The sequence below is a fragment of the Theobroma cacao genome, chromosome 2 (assembly GCF_000208745.1).
Source record: "Theobroma cacao cultivar B97-61/B2 chromosome 2, Criollo_cocoa_genome_V2, whole genome shotgun sequence".
NCBI lineage: Eukaryota > Viridiplantae > Streptophyta > Magnoliopsida > Malvales > Malvaceae > Theobroma > Theobroma cacao.
In genome coordinates, this window is record NC_030851.1 from 33,372,197 (window position 1) to 33,386,311 (window position 14,115).

At 34.7% G+C, this 14,115-nt stretch overlaps 1 protein-coding gene across 1 annotated transcript; it reads right to left on the reverse strand.

Annotated features, from left to right (window-relative positions):
• LOC18609581 (chloroplast sensor kinase, chloroplastic) lies at window positions 3,352-7,696 on the reverse strand. The gene is made up of 7 exons (XM_007044761.2): window positions 6,719-7,696; window positions 6,332-6,397; window positions 6,164-6,232; window positions 5,962-6,054; window positions 5,373-5,599; window positions 4,531-4,804; window positions 3,352-3,916 (listed from the first exon to the last, which is right to left on the reverse strand). Exons 1-7 carry the CDS (start codon window positions 7,637-7,639, stop codon window positions 3,662-3,664), a joined length of 1,905 nt encoding a protein of 634 aa, XP_007044823.2. The 5' UTR covers window positions 7,640-7,696; the 3' UTR covers window positions 3,352-3,661.

Genomic DNA, 14,115 nt, shown 5'->3' on the forward strand with positions numbered 1-14,115 from the left:
ATTTTTAATTTAGGGTTTAAGTGTTCTTTTTAATTTATTTGTTCAACTCATGTGAAGATTTAGCAATTTTTTATCAAGTAAACGTTTTACCATGTCAACGTTATACCACATCGTCTTTATTAGTGCCATGTCAGTTGGTCAAAATACCATGTCAGCATATTTAACGATCAATATTTAATAGTGTTAAAATTAAGGATTGAAATTAATAAATTGACAAAATATAAGAACTCAATTATACAAATTATTATACAGAGACCAAATTTATATTTTTTTTGCATAATATAGGAATTAATTGCAAAATTTAACTAAAATGATTTTGACTTGATTATTATATATTAAAACTTTTAAGTTTCTTTTCTCTATCAAAGATTGAATTTTTTTAAGTATCAAAATGAGATACATTATTGAATTCACAAATCTCGTTCTAGAATTTTATTGAGTTTTAAGTTTTTTTTTTCCTCTATCAAATGTCGAATTTTAATAAATATCAACATGAATTTTATTAAAATTTGAAAGAGAAAGTGAGTAGATTTTTTTTAAAAGGCATTTGTGTCTTAAAATATTTATGTAGTTTTGGATATAAATGTTTTTAACTGTTAATTAATGGTGTTAACAATTACGGGACTAAAATTATTATTTTGAAATAAGAGGGATTAAAATGTCTTTTTGAAATGTTTTGAGGAGATTTTTAAATTTTACCCCATCTTTTAAAGTGCTGCTTTTCTTTGCCTTTGGAGGGAAGCAAAAAGAAAGGGGAAATGGTAAGAAAAGGAGTTTTGAGTCTTTTCAAAAGAGTTTGTTTTGTTGTGTGGTTTCTTCCTTGTACTTCTCTTTGGTCTCTTATCGTATCATTGGATCGCTTAATTTTCAAAATGCCCATTATGTAAGAACAAAATATGAACAAAGGGGTCGTTTTCTCCTTAACACACTCCTTGATTGTTTCCAATTATTTTACAAGTCAAATAAAACCAATTGTTGTCCTTGAATTGAAGGAAAGGGGCCAAAGCCCCCCGCCCCTCCCCGGACCCATTCAAGTCCAACGGCTACGTAACGGAGCCAGACTTGGTTCCCAATTCCACACAAAATTAAAATAGATCATGGACTCATGGTCTCGTTTTGGTCCACCAACATTAAAACCTTCCCCATTGCTTGTAACGATTGGCTAATGTTTCTTGATTTTATGATTCATACTCTTCAAATCCATGTTTGGTTTGACTTTTCATGAAATCATCATCAAGTTTTTTATTAATAATGTAAGGAAAATTAATTTACATTTTTTTTTCTATTAATAGTTTTTTAATATTTTTTTACTTATTTTTATAAAAAAATCAATCAAATAAAGTTTAAATTATTAATTGGTAAATGGCAGGTGAGGGACCATCATCAGGCGTATCTCAGGCAATGCATTGGATCACTTTCAGGCGTGAGTGGTCCAAAGCCAAACACTCCATAAAGGCATATAAAGCCAATTGAGTTGAGAATGCGGTGGTATCGCTGTTGGGAGAAGTGATCTAATGCGACGTTGGTTAATGAGTAATAACAGAAAGAGCGGGAAGACTTTGACTTCTGAAGGTGTTGAGTTGACATTTGACAATGTTAACTCTTGAAGGGGAAGCCGCCTCCGTCGTTAGAGCCAGATGACCGCCGAAAATTTAGGTACACACAATCGAGGGGAGGGGACGGTTAATGGTGCTACTTTTATGGCCGGAAAAACCAAAGTGTTAACTACAAGTAATTCGCTTGTCCTAAATTGCTTTCCTTAGCCTGCCCTGCAAGCAAGTAGATAGGGATGTGTTCAGATTTAGGCACCTTTTTCCTATGAAGATTTTCCATAATTATTCGACTTCAATGTGCAAAATCTTTTCCTTTAATTTGTTTTTTTTTCAAGTCAAATAACTTGATTTTTAATATTTTAATACTTAAATTCAAGTGATTTGTATAGCCAAAGTAAGGTGTTCTAATTTTAAAATTTTAAAAAAATCGAATTAATTATTTTTTTACAAAAAAATCAAAATAGATCAAATTATAATAAAAAAATCAACACATCAATTTACGCATCATTTATTCAATTAATTATTTCAATTTTAATGAAAGTATTTTTTTAGTTATATTTTAAAAAATATTAATAATATTAATATTATATGAAAAACATTTTTAAAAATATTATTAATAATTAGTTTTGGATGAATTCTATTATAAATTTCGAACAAGGAAAACCGATCCAAATAGCAAAATAAATTACTCTCTTAATCAATTAGAATCGAAATAAAAAAATTAATTAATCAAATTTAATTGATTACTTTAATTTTTTTTTTTAAATTCTTGACAGACCCATGGCCTTGCCACTTGTCTTATCACGTTATTTTATGGTTAATTGATTATTTCAGTGCAGTTTAATCAAATTTAACGTGATAAGACAAGTGGCAAAGCCATGGGTCAGCCAAGAATCGAACAAACCAATAGCCGGTTTAGCGTAACCGTAAAATTCCGAAAGGCTAGTTGTTTGGTCAGCTGCGGCTGACTCCAGGGCTTGAGCCTTGTAGGTGAAGGAGAAAACGAGGGGTCGGGTGCTTATCGGAGGGCTTGAAAAATAAGCAATTAGTATAATTATTAAGAGACGTGTGTTGACGTGCTTTCGCTGTCTGGCCACTAAACACGATCATGGTGGGCTCGGCTCCTATGCAGACGCCCATACGTCTATTTTATTTTATTAATTAAATGCAATTTACAGTCTTCTTCTTCGTTTCTGTTTCAATTATCTTATGATTTGCTTGTTGCCAAATAATGCAAAGCATGACGCATCCACTTTGTTTTCATCAAGTTTTTTTAAAAAAAAGTAGTATTATATGTTTTACAGAAATTGATGTTTTGGTCTATTAATAAATAATTTATTTTTTATGATTCATATTCGTGGCAAAATCTTAGGAGAAAAGAGACGTGTTTCATGATCTGCTTAGGAGAGAGATTTTTTGTTTTTTGGTTAAATGAGCAGCCTATCGACTTGTTTGACCATTTGTAGTCTGCTTGATCGTGTAGTATTAGCTTCCATGCCCATATAGGGAGCTTGGATCCAGGTTCCAGACTGAACAAAAGCTGAATCAAACAAAATCTAGCCCTTTAGTTTGACTTTGACTAAGAAAAGCCCTAAGGTCCAACCCTGTTTATGGACTCGGCTTGGCACCATTTAACTTGTTCTAAGCTCCACTAAGGCTACCCCACCATCAACCGTGGCAGGAACTGGACCTCAATCCAACACCCCCTCTATCCTAACATGTCTCACTCATTCGTCGGCCCTAGCTACAGTTGAAACAAGCAAGCCATAGCTCAACCAGAATGAAACATAAGATAAAGTAATGGTCATAGTTGAAATGCTGCGTTTTATGTTGTTAAAATAACATTTGCAATACAATTGATGAAGTTTGTTTTTCATTTCTCTATGGGACTTCCAAAGGAGGCCTAAATGCTTAATATTTACATTTTCCTTTTTTCTTTCTTCCTGGTATCTACTGTGTTAGAATACAACTATACAAATTCCGCTCAAAATTGAGATAATGAGTGTGTTGATGGGAGCAGGGGCTTCCAAAATATGCCTACTCTTCATTTTGAAATACCATAAAGGAGTTCACTGAGGAAGTCAAGAACATAGAATCCCACATACATGTTATGCCTCTCGTGTCAGGTTGTTTGCATCAGATAATGCAGCAAAAGAAGGAAGCCAGAGTTCTATACGCGTTCCACCTGCTCCCAGAGCAGCATCAGTGCTCCGAGGTGATATGACACGGACAATACAGCCATAGCTCTCAAGTATTTCACGTGCTACAGTCAGCCCGGCAACAAAGTTCCAAGTCATGTTGTCTTCAATCATGTTTTCTGAGAAGAGTTCGGCTCCAAATGTTGTGAGAGAATGCATCTGCGTCTGCAAACACATACACCAGCAAAACCATTCATATATGATCAACTCAAACTCCAAAGCAAGTATCAGCCATATCAAACACCAACTTCTCTTAATTCCTTTAAGATCTGCAAGGCATCTTCATACAAGGAACTATAGAACATGTCAAGTCATCCTAATTAACTCAACGCAACACATATACAAAGAAAGTGAAATAATTGCGGATTATCAATTTACAAACCCGACTAGCAACTAGAAAACTCAGTAAATGCCCCTTATGATGCAAAGATCATAAAACTGTATCAACTTCTGTTTCAGATTTTAGTTTCCCTACTAGGGACAGAAGCTTCCTCTCAATCTATTAATCTGATCGTCAATATGCATATCATATAAGCACCCTGCTTCTCTTTTCCCTTTTTCTCTGAGAACACCCTGCTTCTCATATTAACATAATACAAAAGGCTTATTGTGTTTATCATTGCTGATGCATTTTGCAAACTTTGCATCTCCCATAGAACTGTAACTGGGGTGACACTAAGCATTGATAAACAAATAGATGTATTAAAGGCATTCCATACTCCCTAATTTGAAGAAGAAATCAAAGGCTAGCATAGAGGCGAAAGAATTGCCATCAATACCATATAGTGCATATCTGGTCCGTCATCATCAATTACCAGTAATGCGCCACCAGCTGGTGCACTAGTAGAAGTAATTTTAACCTTACCCCCAACCTGGGTACGTAATAATGCACCCTCTATCAAATTGCTCAGAGCCTGGCGCAAAGCAGGTTCTTCTATAGCCACTTCCAAAGGCTGTGAAAGTTCACTTAATTCCACCATGCGTTGCTGCTTATGAGCAAGAGGTCTCGCAGCATCAACTAAATCAGTCAGTACATCAGAAACATTGCACGGTCTTCCTGACAGAAAAGGAAAAGCATAAGCAACATAATAATAACAATAACAAATGAAATCCACAGTAGAAATCTATTGCACATCCAGAAAGGGATGGGCTGGATTGCATTCAGTTTTTAAATCATGCAGTACAGCGTCCAACACCTAAAAGGGAGAATTCAAAATAAACACACGAAAGGCAAGACTAAGGGGGCAAAGAAAGAAAGACAACCAAGTGATTTATTCCCAAGGCTATTTAGAACAAAAATAAACAATTTAGCATATATTCAACTTAAGACTACAACCTAGGCTCACAATAATAATGCAGAGCGCTAAGTGATTTATTCCCAAGGCTATTTAGACCAAACATAACCGTTCAGCTTCTATTCAACCTAAGACTACAGCCTAGGCTCAAGTACTCTCCAATAATTAGTATCACAAACATTTTTCTATGTGAGTTTTGGAACCAAATGTCCAATAGTTAATGAAATGTCTACAACCAGAACATGACTGATATAATTGAACACTTCTCTAGTTTTCTCTTTATGAGGTGATGAAAAGCAAGTAGTTTCCAAAAGGATGGTGCATACCTGATCCCATGTTCTTGTAGAGGGACAAGAGCCAATGGTGGCATTGGCATCTCTAAATCCTTGTCTGTTGTACTTAGAGATAGTAGTACACCAGAATTTTCCAACATATTGGTGGAGCTATCCCTGGAGAAGTCATCTGATAATTGAGATCTCAGTGACTCAGGATGGGAATGAGTTGATTTATGCATCTTTTTCAAAGTTTCTTCATTGTAGCGCACTATATTAGCCTAAAGAAAAGCCAGATAGGAAAGTTAATAGAAGTGCAAATGTTGCATTCTTTGTATAAATAATAAATTACAGTAACATAATAAGATTATTAGAGAAGTTAATTTCATTAAAGCTTTAGAAATCTCAAATCAATGAGCAGTTTGATAACCGGCTTGTATTTCCAAATTGATGACTGTGAAGAAGACTAGTAAAAGGGAACCCTTTAATACCAAGAATGAAACTACATGAGAACAGAAATACATAACAGAGAACAATTGTATCAAATCAAACTACAGAAAGACATTCTCTATTATCCAAAAAAAAAAAAACAGAATTACAGTAATTATGTGTATACCTATATACTCCTTGAGAGCAAAATTACCTTTGTCAAGTAAACAGCATCTTGGAGTTCTTGAAGGGTGTCCCTCATATAATCACCTTGCACCAATATGTCTTCAACAATGTCATGAGAAATCTGCAAGATTATGCTTTCATAATTAAATATAACAGTGGAAGATTGGCACAATGAAACCCTTCAAAAAAGTAAAAGAGTTAACTTTGTCTCAGATGGCTCAAGGACCAACCTCACTTCTTTTAACATGAGTGGATAGCATTTTACTTAAAGTCCGTATGCTAGAAAGAGGACCACGAATCTGCAAGAAAATTTTAAAGTTAAAGGTAAATCATAACAACTTTACCAAAATAAAAACAAAACAGAGATGTATCTATCTACCGAAAGCAACACATCATACCTGCTCAACAAGAGCACCCATTCTGACATTATTTTGCCAAGATGATTGCTGCAGTAACATTGCTTTCTGCAGAAGAAATAAGGAAAGTGGCAATCTTCTATGTGAATTAAAATGAACAAAAGTCACAATTCACGAAGCCTATAGAAGCCATGTTAGACATAGAACCCAAAAAAAAAGAAAAAAGAACAGAAATTGAAGAAATGAGTGAACATTGAGCACTGAGGACAAGTAAAGAAGACCAAATTGGGTTCCTTAGGGTAAGAATTTTGCTATCATTGACAGAGAGCATAGCAAAACTAAAGCCCTTTTTTCCTAAGGCTTGATATAGCAGTGGAGCATTCATATAAAATAGTATTATAAAAAAGAGAGCAAATGTAAGTAACTAACCTGATCCATAACATAAGCCATAGCTAAAGTGCGAGATATATTGATCGCATTCGATCTCTGGTCAGAAGTAAAGATGTAATTTTTCCTCAGCGCTTTATTCTCAAGAGACTGAATTTCCCACGAATTTTTCACATCCAATCCTGGAGAAGGAGAAGACAACGCATAAGCCTCCTCCGGAGTCGGGCAACGAACCAAGTCCCCACCTTCACTCGCAGAACTTCCACGCAGCACCTTCTCCAACTCCGGGAGCTCCACAACCAAGAACCCCACCACGAACGGCTGCTTCACCATCGGAAAAACCATCGCTCTATGCTCCCCCACAACTTCCACTGGCTGACTGGAAAGTGTGGCTTCCGCGGCACGCAGTCCAGTGGGGACAGTGAAGTTTCCAACTAAAATCACAATGTCAGCGGCTTTAACTCCTGGATATGACGTCACCCGACGTAACTCGAGCCGGTCCATGACGTAACTACCGGCTGGCCTGACGTAAACCGAGAGAATGGCGTCGGGGTCAACGATTCGGCGAAAGAGGTCGAATTGTTCGTGGCAGAGGCGTTGGAAATCGGGACTCGGCATGACTAATTTGTGGTTGCGGTGATCGTTTTTCTCGATTCTTTGAGTGAAGTCGACGGGGGATGTGGAGGCTTTGCGGATGGCGGCGGATACGGCGGAGGCGGAGGAGACCATCGTTGGTTCTGGTTGTTGGGACTCATTGTCATCGGGGAGGGTGTGGGTGGAGACGTGGCGGAGGGAGGTGGAGGTGTTGGGGGAGTTGGAGTTGAGGGATTTGAGGGAGGGAAGAGCGCTTGGTGGTTTGGGGGAAGGGTTGGCGGAGAGGAGGACGGCACGTGGATGGCTTTGGTTGGTGGAAGAGTTTGGCGGGGAGAGTGGATGTTGGGGAGCTATTGCAGAGAGAAACATTGTTTCGAACCTGGTGGAACCACTGAGTCAGAGTGTGGACGGAAATGAGTGGTGATATTTACTCCGCACCCGTTTTTTACAGTGTAAACCTTAACCATGCTTTTGCTTCGTGTCTGGCCGTTTACCGTTTCCATAGGCGGGAATGTCTTTTACTATCGGACTAACTAATAAATCTTTGTTCTATCATACATATTATTTAAAAAAAGTTTTGAATTACGTTGGTGTGTTTTTAAAATTAAAAGTTATGTTACATGATAAAAACTATCATTAATTTAAAAGTTATGTCACGTAAAGTGACGTAATGTGTCTATTAGATAATAAACCGGTTTTTATATGAATAGTTTTGTCTCTTAATAAAATAATATCCAAAAGTTATGAGACATATTAAAAAGATACTATGTTTCAAAAGTTAAATGTTAAAAGTTATTGTTTCAAGTATAACTCAAAGGTTTTAATTTATGGAATGAATAATTATCTTTTTATAAGATAATTATTGAAACAATACATTTATCCAAAAATTATGTTTGGTAAAATGTAAAGATACCTTTCAAACAAAATGATGCCTTAATGAAAAGGAAGAAGAGACACATACAAGCCTATATAAAAGGCTTGTTGTCAACCATTTTGACCAATCAAATCAGACACAAAGTAAGTGCAGAAATATCAAGAGTAAGAAAAGTGTTGTATTCTTTTAACATAAAAACTTTAGTTCCCAAGAAAAGTGTTGTATTCTTTTAACATAAAAACCTTAGTTCCCACCAATTACAAAAGCTTCCAAATTTCTTATAATCTACTTGCTGCAGAAAGTAAGCTCTAAGGCCAAACAACTTTGCACACCCTCGGGTGTATCTAGCAGTCTACTCTCGTTATGTGCAAGATGAAGTTAGATGTTAGTTTCATTATATCCTTAAGACTATTCACATTATTTCCCTTTGCATATCGAGTGGTGAGGGTGAAATAAATCATAAAGACAGTGTCTATTGAAAGGCTCGTCTTTAAATCAATTTTGCTGGTTTCTTGAATTCCATCTAAACTCCTTTTACACCAACAAATTATTAAAAAGATTTTAAATAAATTTTTATTTTTTTATTATATTCTATCAAATTTATATATTTTTATTGCAATTCAAATAAACTTTATAAGTAATAATTGATAACTTGCACTTGCACTTAACTCCAAGAAACCTTAATCGTTGCCTGCATTGAGGCAGACTCGTTAGGGGTCCCCTCAGCAAATATTGATGGAAGTTGGGGAATAGAAGTTGTTCGAATGGGCGTTAAGAAAGGAAGAATTAGATAGGCTAGCAATGAGAAGAGTGACGACTTTGTTGAATCAGGAGGATAGATTCCATTGAAGCAAGAAAGGGCATCAAAGTCTTCATATAGAAATATTCTCTTGCAAAAGGACACAGTGGTTATATTAGACAATGAGGAGTTTGAAGAAGAAAGACAGTTTGTGGAAGACTTTGAATCAGATGATGATGAGATATGATCAGATGTTGAAGGTCCTTATATTAGTCTGACTAAGGATGATAAAGAAAGGATTCAAAAACCTATGGGAAGAACCCTAATAGTGAAAATGTTAGGAAGAGACATAAATTATACTTATCTATGCAATCGAGTGAAATAGTTATGGTCACTGAAAAGAGAGTTTCAAGCTGTGGATTTACACAATGGATATTACTGTTTCAAGTTCTCAAATAAATTAGACTATGATTATGTCTTGTTTGAAGGGCCCTAGATCATTGCAGATCATTACCTTACTATTAGATGATGGATACTAGGCTTCAGATCTAATGAAGCTTCCATAGACTCAGTGGCCATTGGGATCAGGTTACCAGGATTGCCTTTGGAGTACTATGATAGGGATGTGCTGTCACGAATTAGCAACAAATTGGGGAGAACTTTGAAAGTTGATTGAACAACTTCCTATGCTATAAGGAGAAAGTTTGAAAGATTGTGCGTGGAACTCGATCTCACAAAACCTTTAGTGGTAAAACTTTATATAGGAGAACATTGGCAGAAGATAGAGTATGAAGGTGTTAGGAACGACATGATTAGAGCATCAACGTAGAGGAATAAAAAAATTGAAATAAAATAAAATCCATGCCTCCTACCTTTGAATCACCTTAGTTGTTTAATGCAAAGTTAAGCACCACATAAAATCAAAAAAAAGTTTTACCTTTCCAAATGATATCGTAATCAAATGAATTCCTTTTGGTGACAAAACGTGAACACTTTTTATGTGAAAGAATCCCAGCTACTAAATCGCTTAGCCTTCAATGATGCACACACAATTGCAACGGATCCTTCTTAAGGAGAGAGCTTTATGCCATGGGCTTGTGCTAGCAAGTGGACAACAATTTGTCCTCTTTTCTTCTTTGATTTCTAGCAAAGAATCAAAGGAGAGGTTTTCAAAAAAAAAATAAACTTCTCAAAAGTGGCAGCACTCAAGAGAAAATCCCTTTTTTTTTTCTTTGTTTCCTTCTCCTTAAAAAAAAAAAGTGGCTATATTGTGATATTTATATCTAGGTTTAACTTATTAAAATTTGCAAAATAAGTCCTTAATATTACAACAATTATAATATTTAACCAATACCTAATTAAACTCTTTTAATTAGGTCCTTAGTAGTTAAAACCTAGAATTTGATTTAAGTCTAACTTAAATCATCACAGTTTCAATTTAATCCAAATTGCAACCTTTGTGTGCGACCCATTAGGTTCCTCACATGTTGGCAATGGAATTGAATTATAATATTATTAATTAATTAATTTAAATGAATCATATGCAATTTTAAGTTAACTAATTCAATTCCATAGACCATGATTAGCATCTAGCAATGCATCCTGACCACTTAATTTTTAAAAGAATCAAAGGATTCTTTGACAACTTTTTAGTGTACAGTTTTTTAATGTAATTCATTCCCTCATCATATATCTTGAAAATAATAAGAGCTAGGTGCAGTGCCTACTCTTATTGATCTCCATATTTGTTCTTACAGTTAGATCATTAGCTTTATGGAGACTTATGAAACTCATTTCATAATCTCCTAATCACTTTGACTAAGGATTTGATTAAGCTAATGTCAACCAAGAACTAATGAGATATTTCCCCTTGAATCACTTAGGGTGATGATTCCTATCTTGACCATTCATTTGCCTTCATATGCTTCATACTATACCCAAAAACATTCTGTTTTGGCATCCTTGATTAGGCACCCATAAGGATGAAATCAAAGCATAGTACTCCACATACAAAACAACCTGGTGTTTCAAGTCTAAGGAGTAGTTACACAACTGACACATGAGAAGTATTGCATAGAAACTTGAGTGAGGTACCAAATGCACTTCTCATGGTGGGTTATGTTCAGTGAACTCGCTCTCCCATGGCAAGCACCCACATGCTAGTTTCAAGTATCTTTATACTTCAACCTATGAGAACGATTGTTTACTTCACAAGTAAGGAACATAACATGTGCCAATCTTTGAGCATTATTGATGCCTTGTCTCAATAATACAATGATCAGGAACTTTTAGGAACAATGCTTTAATGCATAAGGATATCATAATTGTATCCCAATACAATTCTTTTGAAAGGCATATATAATTTCATGGGCATTATCTACATAAGTACAAAAAGTAATTAAATTACAAACTTATGGATAAAGAACTACCTCAATGTTATTATGAATAACAAAATGTTATACATGAATATCTCAAAATTACAATTCCCATACAACCACAGATTAGCTTGTAGGGCTTATACTAACAAAAGGATTGTTAATGTTATGTTTCCATTGTGGTAAATCTGTACGGGTCTGAATTTTGTCCAATTTGTCAGAAAGAACAAAAAGGATACACAGAGGAACAAGCACACAAACTCGCTGAAAATAAGAAAAGCCCAGAGAAGGACTATGAATCTTCATGTTATGGCCCGTGGATGGTTGCGAAGGAAAACTACATGAGAAATAATGGGAATAGAACAGAGGGAGGCACCAAGTTCAAAACTAAGGTGATACATTAGGAAGGTAATTCTAATGCGTTGACTATATTGGGTTCAAGATTTTATGTACTAGAGAAGGAAGAAAATAATGCAAATGTGGATGAGTTTGTTCCTGAGACATTAGAAAAAGAGGTTACAGAGAATGTGATTAGCAAGCTAGTGGAGGTTGCCACTATTGTGAAAAATAACATTGCTTTGAAAGAGTCCTTACAGTTAGTAACGATTATGTCAAATAGAGAAATCAATCTTGCAAAAACAAAGGGTAAGTTTGTGACCCAAATGGCTTTAAAGATAGCATCTTCTGAGCCAAACTAGTGGAATACAAAGGAGGCACAAATCAGAGGAAATTCTACGCAAACACAAGAGCTACGTATACTGGGTCCCCAGAGAAACCTTATTGCACCAGAAATATCTGACATTGCAGCCTAGTGATAACTTTATGATATAGAGTTACTTGGACTTCATTTTGATAGTAATTTAGTTTAGTTCTTGTAGTAATGCATGAAAATTAATAGGTTTTATTTATTTTAAGTCAATAAATTTAGGTGAGTCAATCTAATTTTAGTTAATTTTATACTTAATTTGGTGTTAATGTAATTAAGATAGGTTGTTATTGATTTAGTTCTGCTTTTGTAGGTGTTTGATGAAAGAATAATTTTAATGGAAGAAGGAGAACAATTTAGAGGTGTAGATTTTCACTACACATATTTCAGTATTTCAACCATACTTTCTCTACAGAGCTTCAAATGAGATAATTCTTAGACCATTGGAAACATAAGAGAAAAAGATAGAAATTTCATGTTTACCACTTCACCTAGTTCAACCTGGATGTTAGTCAAAAATATTATCAAAGTTGAAGCACTACAATAGTCCTAGAGCAATTACGATTTCTACTAATTAATTGGTTGAGGCCATGGCTTTGGTGGAGGCAGGCCACCGTTTACATAGTCCGATGAGGAAATTCTGATTGGAATTGACTTCTTTCTTCACCCAACTTGGCCTAACTTCAAAGTCCTATAAAAATAACATTTCGATGGACTTTTAAAGGAGAACGAAATGCCAGATTGATAGTGGAGAATCAAGCCACAAAATAATTGAAGCTAAGAAGAATTTTGAAGGATTCAAGAAGATTTAGAAAATTAAGATTACATTTTTTGGGTTTTATCATCTTTTTATTATTCTTTTATTTTCTTAGTTTGATCTAAATGTTTAAACTTTATTTAACGATGATGTGTGACTTGATGGAGAACTAAATTATTTATTTAAGATTATGATTGTACTCAATACGTAGTCTGATTTATTTATCTTTCTTTAGCTTATGCTTGATGGTTTTAAGTTGTTTATTTTATTCAATTCTTAATACTTATAATTTTCTGATCACCAATTAGATTGGTTTAGAAATCTAAATTAAATCTTGACGAAAGAAATTTAGGTAGACCTTGAATAGAATAGCGTATGATCAAATGCACTTAGTTGATTAGGTGGTTTGATTTGCATATAGGGTAGACATACACCTATAAGCCATATGTAGCCAAAATTAGAGCATGAACTTAATAAATCTATTTTTAATTTAATTTGCATAAACGTATAGTAAATTAATTGGGAGACATATTTTTATGAGAAACTCATAGAGACTTGTAAATAATTTAGGACTCCAGGTTAGCAACTTAATCCATTAACATAAGTTAAGAGAGAGCGACAATAATAAGATGAAGTATTAAGGGACATCATAATGTTAGGTCTAAAAGTCAATCGAATTTAATAAAATAATTTTACTAGTTAATTTTAGATTAGTTTTAGTCTTTAGTTTGTTAAAATTAATTTTTCTTTTTAATTTAATTTTTAATTGTTTGGACAAAATTAGAGTGTGATAATATTAGTAATTAGGAAGTAGGAATTAATTCAATTTTTCATGGAATTAACAGCACCCAGCCCCAGGTAGAAACTGACTAAGTCATCACATCTGCTTCCCCACCACCTAAAGGAGTTATTATAGAAAGCTTAGGAGTTGGTATAAATAGAGTGGCCAGGGAACGAATCATTAATGCAGAAGAGGATGATAGTCATGGCAGGCTAATGGTGGAAACCACTTCAATGGATATGGAGTTGGAGATAGGAGAAGTGGACATAATGCAAGATTAATTTTGCTATTGCACCACTTTCTTTTATTTTAGGTACCGTTCACGTTGAATACTAGTTGCTTTTTAATATTTATTTTATGAATTATAACATCTTAAGCTGAAATGTGAGAGAAGCTACCTTTTGGAGGTGTATCAGGAATGTATAGAATTTAATCAGCATTCACAAGCTGATGTTGTCATTATATTGGAGCCATAGATTTTGAATAGCAAAGCTGATAAAGTATGTCGAAGAATCGGGCTACCCAATTTTTTCAGAGTCGAATTAAATGGTTTTTCGAATGGTATTTGGGTTTATAAGATGTAGAAATAGTTGATTTAGAGATACTGGCATTT

Coding starts and splice junctions, on each gene's coding strand:
- LOC18609581 (XM_007044761.2), bottom strand. CDS start 7,639: ATGTTTCTCTCTGCAATAGCTCCCCAACATCCACTCTCCCCGCCAAAC. Junction 6,398..6,718: donor TGGCTTATGTTATGGATCAG/GTTAGTTACTTA, acceptor TTTCTTCTGCAG/AAAGCAATGTTACTGCAGCA. Junction 5,600..5,961: donor ATGCTGTTTACTTGACAAAG/GTAATTTTGCTC, acceptor GCTTTTCTTTAG/GCTAATATAGTGCGCTACAA.